The 24091-nt window shown below is 40.8% G+C and overlaps 1 protein-coding gene across 1 annotated transcript in view; it reads left to right on the top strand.

Moving 5' to 3' along the window:
* Positions 1-15678, top strand: part of SPON1 (spondin 1) — a 326399-nt gene extending 310721 nt beyond the window's left edge. Inside the window, exons 8-16 of the mRNA XM_032777949.2 lie at positions 1362-1563; positions 6346-6486; positions 7732-7807; positions 8379-8561; positions 9043-9213; positions 9313-9480; positions 10841-11005; positions 13879-14142; positions 14834-15678. Of these exons, the coding sequence (XP_032633840.1) occupies positions 1362-1563; positions 6346-6486; positions 7732-7807; positions 8379-8561; positions 9043-9213; positions 9313-9480; positions 10841-11005; positions 13879-14142; positions 14834-14997 (1534 nt within the window). The 3' untranslated portion in view covers positions 14998-15678. The remainder of the gene's footprint in view (positions 1-1361; positions 1564-6345; positions 6487-7731; positions 7808-8378; positions 8562-9042; positions 9214-9312; positions 9481-10840; positions 11006-13878; positions 14143-14833) is intronic.
* Positions 15679-24091: the final 8413 nt, after the last annotated feature.

Here is a 24091-nt window from a genome sequence, read left to right as displayed (position 1 = left end):
GCTACAAAAGTGCCAGGAGAACACCTGTTCTCACTTTCAGGTGACGTAAATAAGAAGCAGTCAGCAGTATCTCTGGTAAATTAAACAAACTTGTTCATCTTACCAATTGGCTGAACAAGAAGTAGGACTGAGTGGACTTGTAGGCTCTAACGTTTTACACTGTTTTGTTTTTGAGTGCAGTTATGTTACAAAAAATCTATATTTGTAAGTTACAGTTTCACAATAAAGAGATTACACTACAGTACTTGTATGAGATGAATTGAAAAATACTATTTATTTTGTTCATTTTTACAGTGCAAATATTTGTAATAAAAATAATATAAAGTGAGCACTGTACACTTTGTATTCTGTGTTGTAATATAAATCAATATATTTGAAAATGTAGAAAAATGTCTGAAAATATTTAATAAATTTCAATTAGTATTCTATTGTTTAACAGTGCAATTAATTGCGATTAATTTTTTTAATCACGGTTAATTTTTTTTAGTTAATTGCATCAGTTAACTGCGATTGACAGCCTTAATGATAAGTAAAGTAACCTAACAGTTGCTGTTCCTAGGAAAGATGACAAAATGAGTTAATATTCTAGTGTTTTACATGTGAATGGAGATTTTGGCTGAGATTTGGTTTTAGTTTCCAGCTGAACAGGAATTTGATAGTTATTAGTCTACAGCACAAAGCACCACATGATTAACAGTCTCTTCTTGAGAGAATCTTTGGCAAGGATTGGACAAGTAGGGGTGCTTGCACATCATCATTGACGTATATTAGCAGAAACTTGCACAATGCCTGGCTGCATTATTCTCTGGGTCTAGCCAGCGCTGTTAATCTCTCACTTACATGAGCACAAAAATCTAACTAATGATTGTTTTTTTAAGTTGCACTTCTAGGCATTTTTTAAATTGAAGCCACAGTGCATTGCTGATTAAAAATATCCTGACAGTCAAAAATGAGTATTACTTCATGGTACTTCCTACTATGTTGCTTGAAGGTTTTAGTTTGTTATGGTATATGAGAACATATTGACAAGGCTTTTTTGTTACATGACAGTGAAGTAAGGACACCTGCCACAACTCTTCATTCCAAGCCACTGAGCTACAATAAACCGTAAACATCCTTGAATGAAGTAAGAGCCATTTCATTATATGACACACAAAGGCTGCCTCAGTGCTGAAAAGGCAACAGTGTCTGAGAGTTGTATCGTGCCTTCACCCTGTCACATCTCTCTCTTTATCTCTAGATTTAAGATATATGTTGTGTCTGAGCTGACTAATTTTTCTCCATTTAAAGCAAAATCTCGTTGCTCAAATAGCAAATTTTACTTAAGCGGGTAACTTTATCTTCCTGTTTCTTATTTGCAGGAGAGCTGCTCCCTCTGCTGAATTTTCCGTGGACAGGACTCGTCACCTGATGTCTTTCCTTACCATGCTAGGCCCCAGTCCTGACTGGAACGTAGGCCTGTCAGCTGAAGATCTTTGTACCAAGGATTGTGGCTGGGTTCAGAAAGTCATTCAGGATCTGATACCATGGGATGCTGGTACTGACAGTGGGGTTACCTATGAGGTATTTGTAATACTTGTAATGGCTTTAAAACATAAGCTCTTTCTTAATTAACGTAGCTGTTAAGAATGAAGGCTAATAATCCACAACTATGTGAAAACCTCTTAGTATTTGACAAACGATTCCTTTCACAGGAAAATGAAAGGCAATTGGAAGAGACATTGGTAGCAATTGCTATTTTTTATTGTGCCTGATTTCCCAAATCTGAGCTCTTAGATACTTCTTGTGACATTGTTGTGCACTGAGGACCCTGCTCTCCAAAGAAAAATGAACTTAGGTTACTAAAAATTAGGGATAGATAAGTACTCAATTTCCCAACAAGCGTATACACTAAACCATGTGCCATCAAAAATCCCAGGGTGCTAGTTTAACTCAATTAAATTGAGACACTGAAAAACATAGGGTGACCAAAGCAATTACCTGGCTGGAGGAAGCTGCCAAACAATCAGCGGGGCTGATTGAGATGATTGAGGCACTAAAGGAGCACTCAAGGAAGACAAGGTCATTGTGGAGAACCTAAATGAATTATTTGCATCGATCTTCAATGCAGAGGACACCAGGAAGATCTACATATCTGAACCAAAACATTTTGGAGCAAATTGATAAATTAAGTAGCAATAAGATGGTATTCACCCAAGAGTTCTGAAGGAACTCAAATGTGAAACTGCAGAACTGTTAATTGTGTTATGTCACTTACTGCTTAAATCAGCCTCTGTACCAGATGACTGGAGGATAGCTAATGTAACATCTAACTTTAAAAAAGGCTCCAGAGGCGATCCTGGCAATTACAGATTGGTATAGATCCATAGTACACCGACACCTGGAATACTGCATGCAGTTCTGTTCACCTCATCTAAAAAAAAAAATGAGAATTGGAAAAAGTACAGAGAAGGGCAACAAAAATGATTATGGGTAATATTCCATATGAGGAGAGATTAAAAAGACTGGGACTGTTCAGTTTAGAAAAAAGACTGAGGGAGGATATGATAGATGACTATAAAATCATGAATGGTCTGGAGAAAGTAACTAAGGAAGTGTTATTTACCCCTTCACATAATAAAAGAACTAGGGGTCATGCAATGAAATTAATAGGCAGCAAGTATAAACAAACATAAGGAAGTATTTCTTCATATAACGCACAGCCAGTCTGTGGAACTGGTTGCCAGGGTATGTTGTGAAGGCCAAAAGTATAAGTTGGTTCAAAAAAGGATTATATCAGTTCATGGAGAATGGTCTCGTCAGTGGCTAATAGCCAAGGTGGTCAGGGATGCAACCCCATGCTGTGGGTATTCTTAAACCTTTGCCTGCCAGAAGCTGGGACTGGACAACAGAGGATGGATCACTTGATAATTGTCCTGTTCTGTTCATTCCCTCTGAAGCATGTGGCACCGGCCACTGTTTAAAGACAGGATACTGTGCTAGATGGACCATTGGTCTGAACCAGTATGGCTGTTTTTATTTTCTTAACTGTTACAAAATCCATACCAGCAAGGAAATAATTACTAAATATCAAGCTGTGGATATATAAGAGAAAGGTGTGCAGCATCTGTGTGATCCTTGAGTTGGGGTATGAAGCTAACATATAGACTAAGACAACAAAAGCTGAGCAAAAGCCAACCGCATCTCCTAGAAAGTTTTATGCTCCGGTAGCAAAGACAGGTAGCTATGAAAACAGATAAAAATCTTGGGAAAAGGGGAAATAAAGAAAACAACAGCATGGGGGAAGGCACATGGTGAAAATAAAGAACCATCCCAAAGGTTTGCAAAGAAATTATGATTGTGGACAAGAACTTATGCACCTCAGTGAATGGGCGAGATAAGATTCCTGAGAAATATGTGAATAGAATAGCAGAGGCCCAAAAGAATTAAAGTTTTGGCTGACTCATATATCCTGTTGTGGAGTGATCACACTACGGCTACCTAAATGGTCATGAGTGAATGCACAGAAAGAAAATGTAGTTGAGATTTTTGGTTGATTCCTATGTTTGTTCCTCCACAGGCCTGCCTTTCCACTTATCACCAGAATTATTTTTCAGGTGCAGTTCTTCTGTTCTTACACTGTTCCCTGTATGGTTATATCTGCAATATAGTAAATCTGTCTTGAAAAACAAACAAGCAAAAATATTGTATTCATCAAGTGGAAGATTTCTGTCTTCTGTGGTAAAGCAAAACAATCAGGAGATTACTTTCACTCATCAGTTGCTGAAATAAAATATGCCTCTCCTGCCACCTGGCTGCTAACTATACTCATCCTCCAACAGTAAAATATGACACCATTCATGAAATACACTAACTCCAAAACCCTGGGCTTCTGGTATAAAAAGACAACATTACAGAAAATAGACTGATAATTTATAAAAGCTAGTGCTATTTAATATAAATAATTAAAACAAATTGTAATTACAGCAGTGCATACAGGTGAAGACCTAAAGATCTTGTTCTTTTTATCTTGCCTTGTATTAGTTACATCTCTCACTCTATGTTTGTGTGGTTTCTAACACAATGGGTCCCCAGTCTCAGTTAGGACTTTACCATATGACAAGTAACTAATAAAACTCATATTTAATATTGTAAATTCCCCAAAAGTGGTTAGGTTGCTGAATGTTCCCTGAGAATTCACAGTTACAATAATGCCTTGGTTTACTCTCCAGCTCCAGACAGAATTGTGTTTGCTAATAAAAATGATTTTGGACTTGTGACATTTTTTATATATAGTGGACATTTTTAACAAGCTTTTTCTGTTTTTGTCAGAAAACAAAGTTGATGTAAAAGACAGTTGTCAGTACTAAATTTTCCACCACTTCTCTAGCTATTGTCCTAGTTCTCTATCCATTTCAGTGACAAGAGTTTGTATGGCAATATGCAGACATACAAAGTTTTTATTGCTGACCTCTTGACTGATCTCGGATGTAAAATAAAACAAACTTCCAAGAAGTGGGGGGGGGGGAAACATTCACTATTCCATTTTAACCATTCCATGTTTTTTATGTCTCGAGGCAGACTGCAGGACAAATATGCAACACAATTATGTGCAAAGCAAACCATTTGGTTTGTTATGAGATTAGACACCACCACTGTTCTGAAATAGTTATGACCTTGAAGAGCATTCTCAGCAGTGTCAGGTAAACTTCAAAGTGTGTCAGATACTAGCTAGGGATCAATAGAAGACATCAATGGTGGTTTGATTTGTATATTAACTATGAGTTTGCGTTCAGTGTATATATATGACTGCAATTAATGAGAATGTGCATGCAGAGACTCAGAATAGGTTTTAATGGGGCATGCCTGTTGGTGCACCGAACACTTTTGCCCAGACCCCACCCACACACATTTATATAGCATGCTTTTCAAAAGAGAAACTTTTTGTCTAGTTTTTATTCTCATAACTTTTTCGAGTGAGGTTTTAGGCTCACGAAGCCTCTCCCCCTCTCCTGGTATATGACATAATAAAAACAAAGACATTTGTTAGGAAGACATAGATAAAGTACCTAGAACGCAATGTAGCTATCGTTTACACCAGCTGAGGATCTGTCTCCTAACATGCTGTTCAAATGTAACTTAAGCTCAGAAAGCTTTTGCTCTCTTCAACTGCTGTTGGCTACAATGTATTGTAATATAAAATACGTCAGTAATTACAGTTATGCATTTAAAATGTCAGAGGCAACGAAGTAGTGTGGATTTGCTTTCAAAACCTATATTCTCACCCTACCTGGTCTCTCTCAACTGCAACCTAAAATTCAGGGGATGGGGAAATGCTTATGTTCTAAATTTATTGGATTCATAAGAATGTTTCTCTCCCCACAATGGCTCCAAATAGTAAGAGTAGGATTTTGTTCTTAATCTTCAAGAGAAGAAATAGCATCCTGAATAGCATAACACACCATTTGTCTTGAACTCCTCTCAAGTGCAGTAATTTAAATATGTCTCTAAGATAAACAATTAAACAATGTGTTGTCTAGTTTGGGTCCTAGTGTTTGTCCAGCTTTCTATACAAAGAGGAAACAACAAATAATTAAATTTTTAAAAAATCCTCTCCCAAAATGTGCCCTTTTTTCCCTAGTGATTTCCAGACAAATTCTGGTTCTCAGTCTGGCCACTACTATTTTAAAGAAATAATTACTAAGGGTCATTTATGGATCACAAAACTTAAAAACAAGTCAAAGCTTTGAAATATGCTGAAGAAATAATATTGGGTTGTTTGTTTCTTACTTGTAATTTTAAACATGCTGTGACAAATCCATCTCTGGTGTAAAGCCACTGACATGACAGAGGTTTCACTGTGGATGACTTTGGTATCGTCTCTCTCCATCCACAGATGCATTCTCTCCTCTTTTCTGTCTCTTTGTGACACGTAAAGGGAAGTTCCATATGGAAAAGTGACTACAAATAAAAACATTATGGTCTCATTTCAGATCTGCTCACTATATATATTCAGAGCAATAACTGCCTTACATCAAAGACAAAAATAAGTGTTTACTGCTTTTCCCCGTTACTGCAGCAGAGCCAACACAGCTCTGTAGGGTAACCTGCATGCTACTGTACCTCACATACCATGAACAGAATTATTAAGTTCCAGTTCCACAGATTTACAGAAATACTGCATAATGGATGTTCGTTGCTATGGGAGAATGCATTCTGTTGAAAGGGGCATTTTCCTATTGAACATTTCAGGAGCAGCTCTAATTTCTGTATATGAATTACATTGTGTTGACTTCAATTATTCAAAATACATGTGTTTTTATTCCTTTTTAATCTGTATTTGTATCTGTTTCTTTCTGATTGCAGTCACCCAACAAGCCTACAATTCCTCAAGAGAAGATAAGACCACTAACGAGCCTTGATCACCCTCAGAGTCCCTTTTATGATCCAGAAGGAGGATCTATAGCAGTGGTGGCCAGGGTTGTCATTGAGAGAATTGCACGAAAGGTAGCAATATAAAATTCTAAAAGACAGCAGTAAAAATGAAATAATAAAATTTAAATACATTTTATGGATTTTGTAAACTGTTGCAGCCCTTTTAATCTGCTGTTCCTCCTGCTGATAGAAACGTCCAGCGCTGCATATTATAGTACTTCTTTTTCACAGAAGCCTGGAGATTAGAGATGAAAAACCTAATGTGGTTAGTCATATAATCTAGTCACTTGCCAGTGCAGAATGGAACCTTACAGTATGTTCTCCAGTTCTTTGCCCAGCCAACTTTTAAATGATTCAAATGATGGACTTTCCAATACTTCCCCTGGGGGCTTATTCCATGGCCTTGTGGATCCCTGTGTAAAGAAATGCTTCCTGATACTCAAGCTACTTTTCCTTTGGTTTAGTTTCATCCTATTTGTCTCTTTTATTCCATAGGGCATCTTCCTAAACAAGTCTCCGCTCTTTCTACTTTTTTAGACCACAAATATTTGCAGATGGTTATATATTCCTGTCTTCATTGTAATTTACAACCACATAAGCACTGATTCAAACCTACAGGTCCTTAAGTATGGTTTGGGCATAGACCCTTTTTATTTTCCCACAAAAGCGTATCTGCCGACCTTTAATCACTGATCTTGCTTCAAATTCGTCCCCATTTATTAAGCTCACTGTACACTGCATTCTATATGTAACCCCACCACCTGTGTACTCAGAGGGGCCATTAATATCCTTCTTCGTGATGTAAGGCCTCTGCATATGCAGTCCCAAACCACATTGTTTCTGCCACAGTATGAAACTGCAGACATTTTAGTTTGCTCTCTACTCTCACACCTAGGTTTTTCTGTGCGTTTTTTCTAGCCAGGTTTCCCATTCTCCTTTCATATCAGTGTTTCAGGTGGTTTTCCTTAGATGTATACATACGCTTTTGGAAATCCCAACCTATGTAACATGTTGCTATTTCTTGCCTATATTTTAAATTCTCTAGAGGTGAAATTCCCCACTATGAAACAGGCCAGCACAATGTGTATGCAGCATTTAAGCCCTACTGGAATTGAGTGAGTTATAGGATTTGTGCTGGCCCCCTGCATACAAGTGTGAATAACTGCAAATCTGTAGCTTTGCAACTAGGGTACTGGAGCACAAACCCTGCTTGTGTTACTGTGTAGCTTCTAGCAACTGGTTTTACATCCCGCCAGCACCTATTGGTTTATTCCTGTTACTTTCCTAATTTAAATCTTTACCACTCTTTCTCTGCAGGGAGAACAATGCAATATCATCCCTGATAATGTAGATGACATTGTAGCAGATCTTGTTCCAGAAGAGAAAGAAGAAGGTACTTTTTAATTACATTCTGCTATGTGAGTTTTTTGTTTCATCCTTCAGTGCTGCTTCTGTATCTGTCCTGTCTTTGTCATTATTAGTACACTATTAAATATACAAAAACAACTCACTCCGCATCATTTCTTACTTGAATGCCTAAAGAACTGATGACAATATTGGGGTTTTCAAAAGTACTTAAGTGACTTAAAAGCACAAGTCCCACTGAAAGTCACAGTGATGCAGTTTTCCATTCTTTATGTTGCACCTCTTTGGTCTGGCAGCCTGCATAGAACCACCATGGTGCCCACAGAAGTTTGGCACCAGTTGTCCCATCATTAGAAATGTATACTATCGGTGACTATCTGGGACGAATTAAAACAAACTTCTTAATATCCTAACACAAGGAAGAATTCTGAGCTGCGTCACACAAAGGTGCCAGCTGACTGAAACTTAAAACAGTAAAATGCTTCATTAGCAAGCAAGGAACCAATCATGTTAAACATCTCACGCAATCACCAACCAAGTGAAGAGGCATAAATGGAGACTAACCAATTGTTGACACGTTTTTTTTTTATTGATTTTAGATGACACCCCTGAGACTTGCATTTACTCAAACTGGTCTCCATGGTCAGCCTGCAGCTCCTCCACTTGTGATAAGGGCAAGAGGATGAGGCAGAGAATGCTTAAAGCCCAGCTGGACCTCAGTGTGCCTTGTCCTGATACCCAGGATTTTCAGCCATGTATGGGCCCAGGCTGTAGTGATGAAGGTAACAAAACAGGAAAGAGTGGATGGGATAAAATGCAGGGGAGGGGAGAGGGCATTTTAACTTGGAGGCCCAACCTTCTATTATAGCTGCATGGTCCCATCTCTGGGTGTAATGATGATGGTTGAAGAAAAGTGCACGCATAAGTCTTTGTGTGTTCAAAACTGTGAACACCCATGTGGAAAATTATGGAGTCTCCTTAGAAAATGTGGTCCTCTGTGTTCACTATTGCAATTCAGTAGGCTGTTTGAGTGTGTGTTTGAAGGTTAAGGAGGAGTAGCAAGAAGGAAGGAGTGAAGTGAGGAATGAAGGGAAAGGCAGAATGAGACAGGAGACAGAAACAAGATAAGAGTGGATAAACAGAAGTATGGAAGTCTAAAAAGAGTGTGGGGGGTGGGGTAGATACCTCTTGGTAGATGAGATTTATCGGGCAAAGGCATGGCAATCTCAGTGTAGATAATTGAAATTCTCCTCTGTATTTTAGATGGTTCCACCTGCATGATGTCTGAATGGATTACTTGGTCCCCCTGTACTGTTTCCTGTGGAATGGGAATGCGATCTAGAGAGAGATACGTGAAACAATTTCCTGACGACGGCTCAATGTGCAAAGTACCTACTGAAGAAACTGAGAAATGTATTGTAAATGAGGAGTGTTGTAAGTATTTCATTTAGCCTTGCAAAATCCAATCAGTAACAAAAGCACTAAACGAACCATTTCTTAGATAGTGATTTTTTTCTCTTTACATTATAATAGCTCCTAGTAGTTGCCTTGTGACAGAATGGGCAGAGTGGAATGAATGCAGTGCTAGCTGTGGAATGGGAATGAAAAAGCGACATAGAATGATTAAGATGACTCCAGCTGATGGATCCATGTGCAATACAGATACTACCGAGGTGGAGAAATGCATGATGCCAGAATGCCGTAAGTGTCTACGAGCCACCTGCTATGGACAGCAGTATGACAATCTTATGACACTTTGTTTGAGCACATCAAAGAATGTGTCTAACAGAAAACATTCCCAACTTTTCCCTGAACCAGATTCCCTGCCTCAAGAGAACATGTATTGGTACCACTTCCACCCAAAGGATGACATATAAGTTCCAGAAAAATTATTCACTGCTATGGTCATATTACTTTTTCAAAGCAACACTTTCAGAATATCACAGTATCATTGCCAGATGCTGTACACATGTATATTAGCAAAATACCTTTGGGCACCCGTAAGTATTCCATAGTGGAATACCCACTGCCTTAAGTGATTACTGTTGCTGTAAAGCAGGGATGGGCAAACTATGGCCCGGGGGCCACATCTGGCCCTTCAGATGTTTTAATCTGGCCCTCGAGCTCCCGCCGGGCAGCAGGGTCCAGGGCTTGCAGGTCCAGCCAGGGAGTAGGGTTGGGGGCTTGTCCCACTCTGTGCGGCTCCCAGAAGCAGCAGCATGTCCCCTTGTAGGGGCAGCCAGAGGGCTCTGCACACTGCCCCCGCCCCAACCGCAGTCCCCACAGCTCCCATTGGCTGGGAATTGTGGCCAATGCGAGCTGCAGGGGCAGCACCTGCGGACAGGGCAGTGTGCAGAGTCATTTGGCCGCACCTCCGCATAGGATCCGGGGGCGGAGAGGGGGACATGCCACTGCATCTGGGAGCTGCTTGAGGTAAGCACTGCCCAGAGCCTGAACCCCTAACCCCTCATCCCCAGCCTCACCCTAGAGCCCACACCTCCAGCCGGAGCCATACCCCCTCTCCCCAACCCCCAATTTTGTGAGCATTCATGGCCCACCATACAATTTCCATACCCAGATGTGGCCCTCAGGACAAAAAGTTTGCCCACCCATGCTGTAAAGGAATCAAAAAGTCTAGAATGAAATACTGTTGCCAGCCCGTGATGAGTTCTTTGATTTGGACTCAGACTGTTATAAATTTCACAAGATCAGGCTTTCTCACAGGACGTTCTTAGTTTCAGATGGGCCCACAAGTACTTTCTTGAAGTATTTTGATTCTCATGCATTGAGTCTCTGCAGAAACAAAGTGGAAAAAAGTTTGCAGAGAAACATTTTTAATAGTTAACCTGAAAAAAAATGTTGGGTTTCATCTGAGCTTTTGTAGGAACATGAAGTTAGCTTGAATAACACAAAAAGCAAGCTAACAGCAAAATACAAGAAATAGGGGTTGCGCCCCTTCTTCAAATCCTCAAGTTAAATTCTTTCAAAGCTTTGTGTTTAGATAAGTTGTCAGCATAATGAGGATTCATTATGTTTGCTAATCATTCTTTTCATGCACTAGATACCATTCCCTGTATGCTCTCCCCTTGGTCTGAATGGAGTGACTGCAGTGTCACTTGTGGGAAGGGAATGAGGACCCGGCAAAGGATGCTGAAATCTGCAGCTGAGCTTGGAGATTGTAATGAGGAGCTGGAGCAAGTGGAGAAGTGCATGCTTCCAGAGTGCCGTAAGTGTAGGAACCGGTCTGAAACAGGAAGGCTAATTTCACATGTTCTGCAAACTAAGGTTATATCTACACTACAAGCTGAGGGGGTGATTCCCAGCCTGTGTAAATGTGTTCATGCTAGCACTCACTGAGATAGGACAGTAAAGATAGTGTGGACAGCAGCAAGCTGTATTGAGTACCCACCCATGCGGTTCAGGCAGGTTTGCTTTCAGCCTGGCTAGTCCACGCCTTAGCTGCCCATGCTATCATGACAACACTACTATTTTTAGGATGTCTGCGCAAGCTGGGAATCGCACCCCTAGCTCAGAGTGTAGACATAGCCTAAGCATCAACCCCTGGTGCCATGCTTAGTCTGTGCTGTGGAGCCTGGACAGAGCTGTGGTGGTCGTGCACCAGACCCATTGAGTGCTGCTCAGAACCTAACAGTGGGCCTGTCCCCTCGGGGTGGTTGTGCAGCTATACGGCTGTCCAAGCCCATCTGGGTAATGGGGAGAGAGTCTGTAACTCCTCCTCTCGGAGTCCTTGTGGAATGAAATCTGGACAATGCTGAATACGTGCAGTGTGAAGGACTTTGAGAGGTCTGCACAGCTGATTAAGAGAACCTATAAAGGGTACTGTCAGCTGGGAGAGACAACAAGCCATCATGGTGAAGATAAACTGCCCCACAGGGTAATCAACTATGGCAGAGGGAAAAAACCCAGGGCCTCCCCAAATGGCACTATAAATATTTAAGGGGCTGTTCTGTGTGCTTTATGGATTTCTTGTTTCCTAGCTACATCAGATTATCCTGGTACTCAAATACATATTGTGTACCCTGCATACAATGTGCATATTTGAGAATATACTACTTAAATGAGCAATAACTCATTATTAAAATATCCAGTGTGCTTCATCTCCACAAGTAATCCATACCATGGAAAGTTACCCTCACCTAATACGTGAGATTGAGAGGGCACTTAGCATGTGCAATGCCTTTCACTCAAAGTATACATATTTCCCACAACACCAGATTTATTAAAAAATGAGCACCTTGCTATCTTTTCATGCTACATCTTAGCTCCTTACTAACTGATCCCTTTAAGGAAATATAACTGGATTCTCTCTGCTTATCTTTGCTGTTATGAAATGTAACAGTAACTCCATGGACCTCTTTGTATGAATGAAAATTCAGCCACTCACAATCTTCTTCTTATTGGAACAAGGACAGTATGGGAAGCAGCAACCTCAGCTTCCTTATACAGTATCTTAAACCTAGAAGGGTGGAAGGACCAGGCCTTCTTGGCCTCTGCTGAGTCCACCACTAAGGGTGTCACTTCTTGCCAATTGTTGATGTGATTTTTTATGATGGTGTCTCCTGAACACTAGGAACTCGACTGACACCATGACATAGACCATGAGAGACAACAACAAGATGTGAGTGGGAGGATTTTCGCAAAACACAGTTTAGCCCACGAATAGTTCAGATGATAGTGGATTTGGAAATTAGTTCAACCTACCCAGCTCCATGCCAGGCTGGGTAAAGAGTTAGTGAAACCATGATTTTTTCCAAATGCATAATTTCATTCAGTCTCCAATAGCAAGCAAATAAAATGTTGGGCCTTGGGTTTGGCTCAATTGGAGCATCCAGGATCAGTGTGGCTTAAAACTATGCTCCTGCTTGCCTGATCTGGGGTATGTATGTGTAATTTAAGCAGCATATGAGCTGCTCTAAATTGCCACCTAGAATAGCCCCCTAGGGGCTGCTCCATTGGCCCACAATCACAAGAGAGTCGTATGTCCAATGCCTTTTCCTCCAACCACATCTCTAGGCCAATGGGGACTATGACCAAGTGCTGCAGAGCCACATACAGTGGCCTCACACCACCTGGGAATTCTCCTGCATCACAGAATCCCCAGCTGCCCTCTTATTGCTGTTTTGCACTTCTTAAGAGAAGCAAGGCAGAAGGGAAGCCCTTGCTGATGGATATGATAGGATATTCTTATTGGACTCTTTGCCAACCAAGTGTTCTAGTGCCCTGCATAAAACTACCTGCATTTTTAGCCAGCATTGGTTATAACTCCCCACCCACATTCTTATGATGCAATTTTGTAACTGAGTGCTTCTTACATAATTTAAAAATTACTTTTTTGGAATAAATATGATTATTTCTCCATTTTGAGTGTGTCAGTCAGTCAGGGAGAGTTTGATTTTTAAAGCAATGCTGGAAAGTTCTGAATGCAGACTTTTGGGGTATGAATGGCTCTGTGCCTACAGTGTGGAACTATGATTCAGGAAATCTAAGTTCAACTCCTGTCTCACTGATTTATTCTGGGGCTGTAAAAAATTCAAGTTAAAAAGCTCCATGCCTCAGTTTCCCCAGCTGTAAAATGGGAATAACAATACTTGGTTAAATCATGTGACTATTCTTAATATTCATTTCTATGAATATTATGAGATTCTTGGAAAGCAGGTCTTATATGGGTGTAACATATTCATTATTTAACATCTTTACTCATATGATGGTTGGAGTGGTGTGCATAACAGAAGACTATTGAAAATGGACTAATAGATGGTCAAAACCTACTTCCTGCCACCAGAGCAGAGCATTTAAGGAGGAATAAGACTATTCTTTTTTTTTAAAGTTTGTGACCTCTCAGCTCCATTCTTTCCTGGGATGCTTGAGGCAGTGGCAGCTAATGCAAAGTGCTTCCTCCTGACTGCGCAGAGATTTTTAATGGGTTTTCTTGCAAAACTCACTCTGAAGACTGAATGCATTGCTATCTTCATGTAGTTTGGATATGAAGGCGAATTAGGCAAAGCCATATGTTTCGTCTACATCATCTGGTTAGGTCCCAAAGAGTTGTTATAATTGCCAGTATTTCTTTCTTTACAGCCATTGACTGTGAATTAACCGAGTGGTCCAAGTGGTCTGAATGCAATAAATCCTGTGGAAAAGGTCATATAATCAGGACGAGAATGATTAAAATGGAACCACAGTTTGGAGGAACTCCATGCCCAGAAACTGTCCAACGTAAAAAATGTCGAATAAGAAAATGTTTGAGAGGTCCAGGTCTAGAGAAAAGGCGGTGGAAAGAAGCCCGTGAGAAAAGGAGAAGTGAACATACCAAGGAAGATGTAGATGGTGAACTGTATCCAGGTATGTGTTATCCACATTGCTTAGGCTACTCATGGCAGCTTGACCTTTGTTCATAAGAGGAACAAGCCGGGGAGTATCAGCACTTTACTGCAATAGCATTACCTTCTAGAAAAAGCTTCAACTAAGTTACCGTGGGCTTGTGTTCTTGGCTTTCAGCATGGAAGGTCAGATCTGAACTTCAGTAGCAAGTTGCAGCTAGAGAGATTTTTCAACCCATTCCCAAAAGAAAATAGGTTATGTCTGTGCAGCTCTAAGAATATCGTGTTCTTTCTCAGTAAGGTCCTTCCATATAAACAATAGACCACCAAAAAAGTTAATACTGACTAAAAACTCCATGGGACTGAACTAAAAACCTCCAGCTCCAATTGCATTTGAGCTGTTGCAAAATTTGCTCCTAAATCTAGCTATAAATGTCTTAGTTAGCACCTATTTCTATTTTGGGCTTTAGCAAAACTCAAATACCAACATCCCTGGTCATTACAATCTAGGTTATAACAGGTAGATGAAACCTTTTGGGGGAAGGGATTGTATTTTGTACAGTGCCTACCACAAGGGGGCCTTGACTGGACCTGATTGGAGCCTTGTAGTGCTACAATAATAAATTATTAAGAGTGTGCATGTGTCCCTACACCAGGGGAGGTAGAGATGAAAAGCTAGCTAAAATAGCATTGATCAATGTTCTGATTTTTAGGCTGTAAGATGAGACCATGGACTGCTTGGTCAGAATGTACCAAACTGTGTGGTGGTGGAATTCAGGAACGCTTCATGACAGTAAAGAAGAGGTTCAAAAGCACTCAGTTTACCAGCTGCAAAGACAAGAAGGAGATAAGAGCATGTAATGTTCACTATTGTTAGCAAAACCCGGGGCTGCAAAGTGATGGAGTCTGAGCTAAATGGAAAGTCAACCATGGTTTGATTTTTTTTTTTTAAAAAAAATATATATAAATGGTGTATATTAGTCTTCATTTTTGCAGTGTGGGTTGCTTATTAGTCTTGCTGGTGCAAGAAATATATTTTATAAATATTTCCTCACAAATGTATGCTGAGAGTGGCTCCTTGATACTCCAGCTAGCCCTTAATGCATAAAACTAGTAAGTCATTGTGAGTCATTTAACTCTGAAATAAAAACATCTCTGTGGATGTGCAATAGCCATATAGAAATATTCCCTGTACAGACATGGGGTGCATGCATATTAACGTAACTAAGTTAAAGTGACATGTTTCACGCGTGAAAGGAATTGTCTCATTTGATTTGATTTCACAATATCCAAAGCAGTGCCTATGTGATTACACAACTGTGCCAAGGAATAATTTCAGTAATAATGGTTCAATAATATTAAAGGTGCATATTTATCTCTTCTCACCATGAGGGTTAAACTGGTATTGGATAATTACTATCGTATATATTTTTCTTCATGAGGATCCCCTTACTTCTTTAAACAACTCAAATACATAGGCATCAGTCTAGATAGCTCAGTAACAGTGTCTGCTCAATGAGCAGTGGTGATAAAAAAAAAAAAAAAAAAAAAAAAAACACCCCCCACACAGGAAAAATATGGACATTGTGAACCCTTATCTTGAACACCATGTTCAGTTCTGCCCACCACCTCTGTCTCAAAAAGGATATAGAAGAAGGTCTAAAGAAAGCCAAAGGCAAGGATTATGGCATGGCAGTCCTTCCACACCAGAGACTGAAAAATTAGGAATAATTTAGTGAAGAGGTCTATAAAACAATGAATGGTGTTGAAAAGGTGCTCATATATACCTTATGCACAGACACGGGGAGCAGCAAACTGAAAACTAATAGAAGGATTTTTGTGTGTTACTTGATGCATAATCAGTCTGTGACATTCACTGCCACAGGATAGATTCTTGCAACAAAGAATTTACAAGGATTTGTGAAATGCGTAGACATTTGTGATTTAGAGGGCGATGGCCTGAAGTTACACTAGTGAAGATAAAAGTTATGCCTGACAGCCTAAGCCACCCACTAACTGCCAAAGGTTAGAAAGTAACTTTTCATGCCTAATGTATGTTACTGCCTAATTGCTCCTTGAGATTTTTCACACCTTTCCTCTGAGGCATCCGGTACTATCCCCTGCCAGAGACCAGCTGCTGGATCCCAGGCCTGCTAATGCACTGGTCAGTCTTCATTTCTTAAGGTTTCAACATTTAAAATTGGGAAATAAAGGTACATTTTGAACTTTGGTCAAAAAAAGGGACTATAAAACTATTTATCAATAACGATGCACTGAGAATAAAAACTGTTGGTTGATAACTCTTTTTAAAAGCAAGTTTGAGAGAAATGAAGGGAAAAATGAAACTTTATATTTCTTTTTAAACCAGCTGTAGATAATTTATTCAAATCATTTATCCTTGGTAACAAGCCCTAAAATCCAGCACCTGGTTTTGAATTTCATAATTCATGTGAACTGTTGCGACTTTTGTGCCATTCTCTCTCCAATAGCATCAGCTCCTCCCTCCCTTTCTCCCCACCTCCCTACTATTCTAGAGTGTCTGGCTGAGGCTGTGGCCCCTTCATCCTCTTTCTATAAAACCCCTGCTGGGGCTTCCCTAATACCTTAGTACATTTTGCTGCATCGCTTGCCCCCAGAATGAAGTTAAGACCAGTGGTTGCAAACCTTGCTCAGCCAAACCAGAAAACGAGGTTTTTCACTAACCTCTGAAAACCAAACACTTTGCATTTTACAGAGCTCAGGTCATTTTATCATGATCACTAACAGTTTTCACAAATAGATGTATGGTCTCTACCTGCCTGGCCTATTATATCCAAAGCAGCCATCTGAGCTAAATGACTCCATGGAATATCATAAATACTGCAGAAGTGACCAGACAGCCTCTTCAGGAGAAAGGGTGGGTACCATACTAAACCCTGAGGTTCCCAGGAGCTGTCCTGAGTAGAAACACAGATAGGAATGAGAACCATGCCACTTGTTCTCTACAAGCCCCTGCTGTTGGTAACAGCTTCTGCACCAACAGGGGCCAAGCAGTCCACAGTAATCATTAGAAGCTCAGATCTGTGCCTCTTTAACCTGTGGTCCTGTAGGCTATGAGAGTTCTTTATTTTCTCCTGGATGGGGTCCTGCTACCTCGCAAGCCCTTCTGGCTTGTTCATGCTACTGCAAAGCCTATGTAGAAGGCACTCCAATTTCTGTAACAAAATGTCATCAATTGTTGATGCTCTGTTCCCAGTCATTGTCATTCTTCCTGTATGTTCCATGTCATCAAATTGTTTTAAATGTTAGGTTTATTCCCTTTGCCAATGTTCTGATAATAGCTGAATCCAAATATATACCTCGAGTATGTATGAAATGTGATATTATTTGAACATGCCTATAAGGAAAAATTTCTGGCAATCCTTACGCTGTGTTTGTAGTTCAGTTTCAATAAACAACTTGCTTATTTTTCCTTACCCAGAACAGCTCACTGTTATTTCCACGTATTCCTCTTAGACTCACCAATGTTATGGATGTTTGAGTTTTCACATTATTAATACTAGCAATCACAAAATAGCTTGCAGTTAGAGATGTGGCAGTTTCTGTCTAGATCCAGCTTACCATATTATTTTTCTGTTGATCCATTTTTCCCAGTTCACTTTGCTGACTTTCTTCTACCTTGATATAAAAAAATATTTAAGTTGTTACTTTTTGTAAAAAAAAAATAAAAAAATCTCTCTATATATATACACAAACAAAAAAAATAGGTTGATTTTCTAAGGAAAACAAAAAGTTCTGATATATAGTATGTAGAATGATTGCATTAATACTGTACACTTTTCAGTAGCGTAATATATCAAATCAATAAAAAATTTACATGGTTCTTGCTTGTAACTCATGAAGTATACAGTTTTCAGCTGAAAGCACAGGTATCACTCCAGAGTTTTGTACACCCCATGTATCAGATTGTAGCATCTTGTGTATGTTATATTTTCTAACATGAGCTATAGAAGCTTTACATGTAATGAAAGAGAAGTTAGGGTCTTAAATGTACAATAGATTTTAATAGGTGCAACACAATTTTTTTTAAAAAAAAATGTTCGTTTTTAGTTTTTGTTTCCTGTGGAATTTATGAGAAAGCAGTCACAAATATATTTCTTATATTTCTTGTGTAGATGTTTTGTAGTTGTCTCGCTAACACATTATTATTTTGGAATAAAGACATCTTTATTATGAAAATTCCATTGCTTGTATGAGCTTCTATTTGACTGATAGGTTTTTTACATATACATTACCATATGTCCTATACCACTGGCTTTCAGACTACTGGACCCCTTTCAGGAGTCTGATTTGTCTTGTGTACCCCAAAGTTTCACCTCACCTGAAAAACTACTTCCTTACAAAATCAGACAAATATATAAACATGTCACAGCACATTACTGAAAAATGCTTACTTTCTCATGTTTACCATATAATTATAAAATAAATTGACTGGAACATAAATATTGTACTTACATTTCAGTGTATAGTACATAAATCAGTATAAACAAGTCATCTGTGTGAAATTTTAGTTTATACTGACCTTGCTTGTGCTTTTTAATGTAGCCTGTTGTAAAACTAGGCAAATGAGTTAACGTATTTCATAGAAGACCACTGTGTACGTCCTCCCATTGAGAAGCAATGTCATAGATTAATCAACAAAAGGTGCCAAATCTTGTCCTCCTTAGTCACCCAAGTAGGCTTGTTGAAACGAGGGGAACTACAAGCAGGACTCAGGTGAGTGGGATTTGGCTAATGATAGTCACCACATTCCATTCAATTAAGGTTTTCATTCAGTAGCTGTTTAGATAGCAAAGGCTGCTTCGTATCACTATGGACTTCTCTACCTTACTTGCTGAGTTTCCTAGTTTTACATACAAATTAACTGTTTAAAGGAGACTATTATGAAGCAAGCTGCATGATGTGAGACCCAAGAATACTTGAAAGCCAGTTTTCAGGAAGTTGGCAATATTTTTAACATTGATGTTGTGATTTTAAAGGCCCTTTTAGCGTATACAGTATTAGCTCAGGGGGCCAACATATCCTGACACACCAACACAGCCTACTTGAGGTAAACAGATGCAGGAGCATGACAAAGCAGACTCTAATTCGAATTGTTCATTTATAGGGAAAAAAGGAAGGTATACAACCATAGGTATGGCAGTGTATGGCTCGAATGTGGAAAGAATCATGGGGAATGGCAACAAACATGATCATTTGACATAAACAGCTCCATGTCACTGGGGTTGGTCACATGTAACTGAATGCAGAATCTGGCTCAATTTTAACATTAGTGCTGAAAGACGCATCCAATTGTTTGTAAGTGCACCCTAATTTAGCACTCAGCTTGCATTAGATCTGTCCGAGTGGAGAGACACTGAGACAGAAGACGCAGCCACTGCCTAATCTATTCTTAAAGGAGGACTGGTGTCTCTGCTAGTCCTGCCCCTTTGAAAAGACACCATGGGGGGGGGGGTGAATGCCACTCCCTTCCCCACCCCCCCATGCTGCCCTATAAGTAGCAGGGCTCACACAGCCTGGTGTAATTAACTTTGAAGGCTGAGTAACATCCCCAGGGCCTGGGGATGGGAGGAACTCAGTTTGGCCCCTGGAGCAGCCCACTATGAGGTGGGCATAAAGGAGGCTTAATGATACCTTTGGCTCTGCTTCAGCATGGGCAACCCAGAAGTTGACCCCTTGGACTGCAGCTCAGGCATGTTCCTACACTGCTGTTTTCAGGGATTTTCCTTCCAGAAGTGACAGTCTGAGGTGGAGAACCAGTGTCATGGCTACCCTTGATGTGGCCAGGCACTGGTGAAGAAGAGTAGATCACATAATGCCATCCATGTCGACCTCCAGTCCATCATTATGATTAATGTTTTAAATAATCCAAGCATAAAAAGGCTATGGGCCAATCCTCCCCCTCCGCCCACCATATGCACAGGAGTAGGCACCTTGACATTACATTAGTCAGCCTTTAAATAAGAAATGCAGCCTCTGGCCCTTAACATTGCAGATGTTGGTGATCAGGCGTGTGGTCCTGATTTTTATTTAGATTAGGCTAACTAACCCCTGGACTATAGGAAGGTACGCTGCATGGGGCTCTCACTGTAAGATCCACTGCAGCAGAGAAAGAATCCATAGCCTAGTGGGCAGAGCTTTGCCCTAGGCAGTAGGAGACCTGGATTCGTGTCCCTGTTCTGAATTAGGAAGAGGACCATCTTGAACTTGGGTATCTTGCACACAGGTGGGGCGCTAACCCCTTGCACATGGTTATGGAGTGGGAGGGTACCCCTAGGGCTTTTCTTGAGAAAGAGGTGACATGGCTGTTAGGAGGTGGGCTTAGGCCACTCCTCTGCCTTTCACATTTCCTCCTGGCTAGCTTAGGCAGCCTGTCATAAACAGATGGTTAAGGGTTAATGTCTCTTTTACCTGTAAAGGGTTAAGAAGCTCAGTGAACCTGGCAGACACCTGACCAGAGGACCAATGGGGGGACAAGATACTTTCAAATCTTGGTGGAGGGAAGTCTTTGTTTGTTGTTGTTTTTGTCCGTTAGTCTGTCGGCTCTATAGAGGCTAAGCACACAGTGCAAGCACGAAATAACACACCAACGCGATGTTCCCAATCAATATTCTTGAATCGAGTGGTCTATTCATAGTTCTCAAAATGTCCACAGAACTATAGCCAGGCAAAAGGCAGACCAGATGTAGGTCTACTTCGTTTGTCTTTCCTGTAACCTCTGTCAAATGTGTCTGGTTGCTGGAATGGTATTTCTATACCATCTGTTTGCTCGTAATTCTCTATGAAGTCTCAGGCTGCTGAGTTGAGGGCGTGCACCGAGTCAGGTAGTCTATGATCGACGTCCTGGATGTACCCTGTAAACGCATTTCCCATCCTGTGCTTTTACAGAGAGAATTTTACTTTTCTTTCTTTAATTAAAAGCTTTCTTTTAAGAACGTTGATTGCATTTTTCTTGTTTAGTGGAACATCAACGGATTAGAGAAGTCTAATCCTAACCAGCGGCTCTAAGGATAGGCAGCGTAAAGGACGGGAATGTGTTTAATTCCTTCCTTTGTTTTTAAGTATCCAGGAGTGTAGCTTCCCAAAGGCCCCCAAGGGATGATGGTAAAGTTTCGGACCGAGCAGCCGAGGGCGGCAAGAGGCCCCGGGAATTGGGGGCCAACGTTCGATGTCAGTTTTCACTGTACCACTTTTAGTGTATTTCCACGGAAATGCTCTAGGCTCCTATGATTTATACGAGACCTTTAAGGGCGTTTTGGTTAGGGTCTTTGCGGTAGTCCCCAGGTAAGGGTTTCCATGGTGACTCTTTGCTGGTCTAAATGTGATGTTAGGATTACAGTCAGAGTGCGTGTCAAATCTCATAGGACACTTAATATCTTTGACTGGTGGCAGCGTACCAAATTTAAGCTAGTAATTAAGCTTAAAAGTGATCATGCAGGTCCCCACTTTTTGGATGCTAAGGTTCAAAGTGGGGAAAAACCCTTGACACAGTCCCTTGGTGTCTAATAACAGGATTTACCCAACTCCTTCCCTGCATTGTATAGGGAGTCTGGGTGCCTAACTTTGCATTATGAATTCCACTAGGTAGAAAGGTCAAATAGCAAATCTGTGAAAAAGCTGGAAATTTCATTCAGGTCTCCAGCCAGCACCCTGACCTCTGGACCATCCTTTTTCTCTGGCCTTCCTTGCTTCTTATATAAGTGATTTATTTTCAGCTCAGCAGGCCTAGTTGGCAGTGTCTTGCAGTATGTTAGGGCACTGCCTCTACCCTGCTGAATGGCTACATTTAAAACGCAGCCAGATTGGGAGAGAGGATGTAGCTAAGGTCAGGTTCTGGTCCATTGCTTAAGGGCATAGCTGTAATGATCACTGGCTCCCTACAGCCTAGCTTCCCTACTGGCTCCTTGGGTGGACTATCTATGAAAGCAGTAAAGTTAATCTCTGTTCTTGGCTAACCCTCGTGCCTGTCATTACAGCAGTGTTGCATTGCCATTTCAGGAGACACCATTACTGTCACCCACAGTGCTGTGACATTCAAGAATTGTTAGCTTCATGCTGATTACATTCCTTTGCTCTTTGATGAATACCAGCATAACACAGGGTAATTTTTCACTACCAGCCGTATTGGCGGGTAGCAATCGATTTCTCGGGGATAGATATATCGCGTCTCATCTAGACGCGATATATCAATCCCCGAACGAGCTCCTATCGACTCCAGAACTCCATCAGCAAACGGGGGTAGCGGAGTTGACAGGGGGAGCCATGGACGTCAATCTCGTGCCGTGAGGACGGTAGGTAACTCGATCTAAGATACTTCAACTTCAGCTTCACTATTCACGTAGCTGAAGTTGAGTATCTTAGATTGATCCCCCTCCACCTAGTGTAGACCAGCCCACAGTCTGTCACATTTCAACTCTGACTGCAAAACAGACAAAAAAACAACTCCCCACTTTTTTATAGTTTTCCACTTAAGAAGCAGCATCCTAACTGCCAGGAACAGATTTTACCAGCAAAATCAAATGTGCTTAAGACCTTTATGGTATAACATTTCAGTCACTTATTCTTTGCTCTGCATGCAAACTCATTTAAAGGCCTTTATTACTATGTTTTTAACATCAAAATTCAGTAACTTCATGCAGCGTTTCGTGGTGGTGTGCAAAACAATGCAATTACAGTCCACCTGAATGATATTAAGCTTCCTTTCCTCCAGTGTCCAAAAGACATAGAAGATTGTGCCCTAATTGATGGGCACATTAACTGCTCAGCAGGCAATGACATTTCTCATACGCAGCCCTAGATGGTTCAGTGCATTTAAAATGCCAGCGCTATGGGCTTTGCAGGCTCCTCAGGTTCTTCATAAAAGCCCAGAAGAATATTGTTTACTCCACCATCAGCATCAAAATAGCAAACATCAAGAGGGAAGGAGCCTTCTGTTACGCTTACTTAAAGCAGTGGCACAAGTAGAAAAATGGATACGCTCTTGGCTTTTAATTTGTTTCCTGCAGTTTCAGTAGCAAATGCCACAAGATCATTTCAAAAGAAGACTGTAAAAATTCATTTAGCAAGTTTCAGCCAAGGACTCCAGTTGCAAGATAACAGTATTTTTCATTTGTATGCTCCCCCCATGGAAGCACTTCTCTCTGCTCCAACACAAGTAGCGGCACCGGAGACAGCAGTGTCTGTAGCAGTGCTGTTGTTGATTCACATGGAATCTACTGCGGTTACACGTGTGCATTTTGCAAAGACAATGGGCAATTTTGCCAGTCAAAGACATTTGCTCCTCCCTTACGATAGCCACCAGCGTGGTTAATATGCTGGGGACTGGACCAGGGACCTCCAGAGTTAAAGCATAACCTGAAATATGGAGCAGCTATCAGTGCCTCCAGAAAGGGGAGGGAAAAACTACTAAAAACACAAGCCAATTGTAATTTCCAAATAATTGAACAGTCAGGGTGCTTCCAAAATAATCTGAAGTTATAGCCTCACCAAAGAAGGCGAGAGAAGGGGCAGATAATGCTCCTTCATTCTGTGGGCTGGTCTGTGCTGAGTGGTTTAAAGTAGTTCTTCTTCGAGTCACTGGTTGCGGGGAAGGGGCTACTTCCCCGAACCCCGCTAACTACTTATAACTAACTATGCTAGTAAAGAAAAAACGCTAAGCATATACAAATAAAAGGATCGACACTAATATACACACAGAACTAGAGTCAGCTAGGAGAGCGGAGGTCAGCTAAGCTGCGCTCCATGTTCTCGACCGACATCGGCGTAAGAAGGAAACTGAAGGGCGGCTGGGTCGGCAGGGTTATATCCGGCACCATAGCGGGCGCCACTCCAGGGGCGCCCTGCGACCCACCGAGTGTTGCTTAGGGTAAAAATTCTCTGACAAATGTGCATTGCGGCGCGCAACACCTACTGGAAATGGATATGATGCAAGA

Source organism: Chelonoidis abingdonii, chromosome 4 (assembly GCF_003597395.2).
Source record: "Chelonoidis abingdonii isolate Lonesome George chromosome 4, CheloAbing_2.0, whole genome shotgun sequence".
NCBI classification, from domain to species: Eukaryota; Metazoa; Chordata; order Testudines; family Testudinidae; genus Chelonoidis; species Chelonoidis abingdonii.
This window is presented reverse-complemented; position numbering and strand designations above follow the sequence as displayed.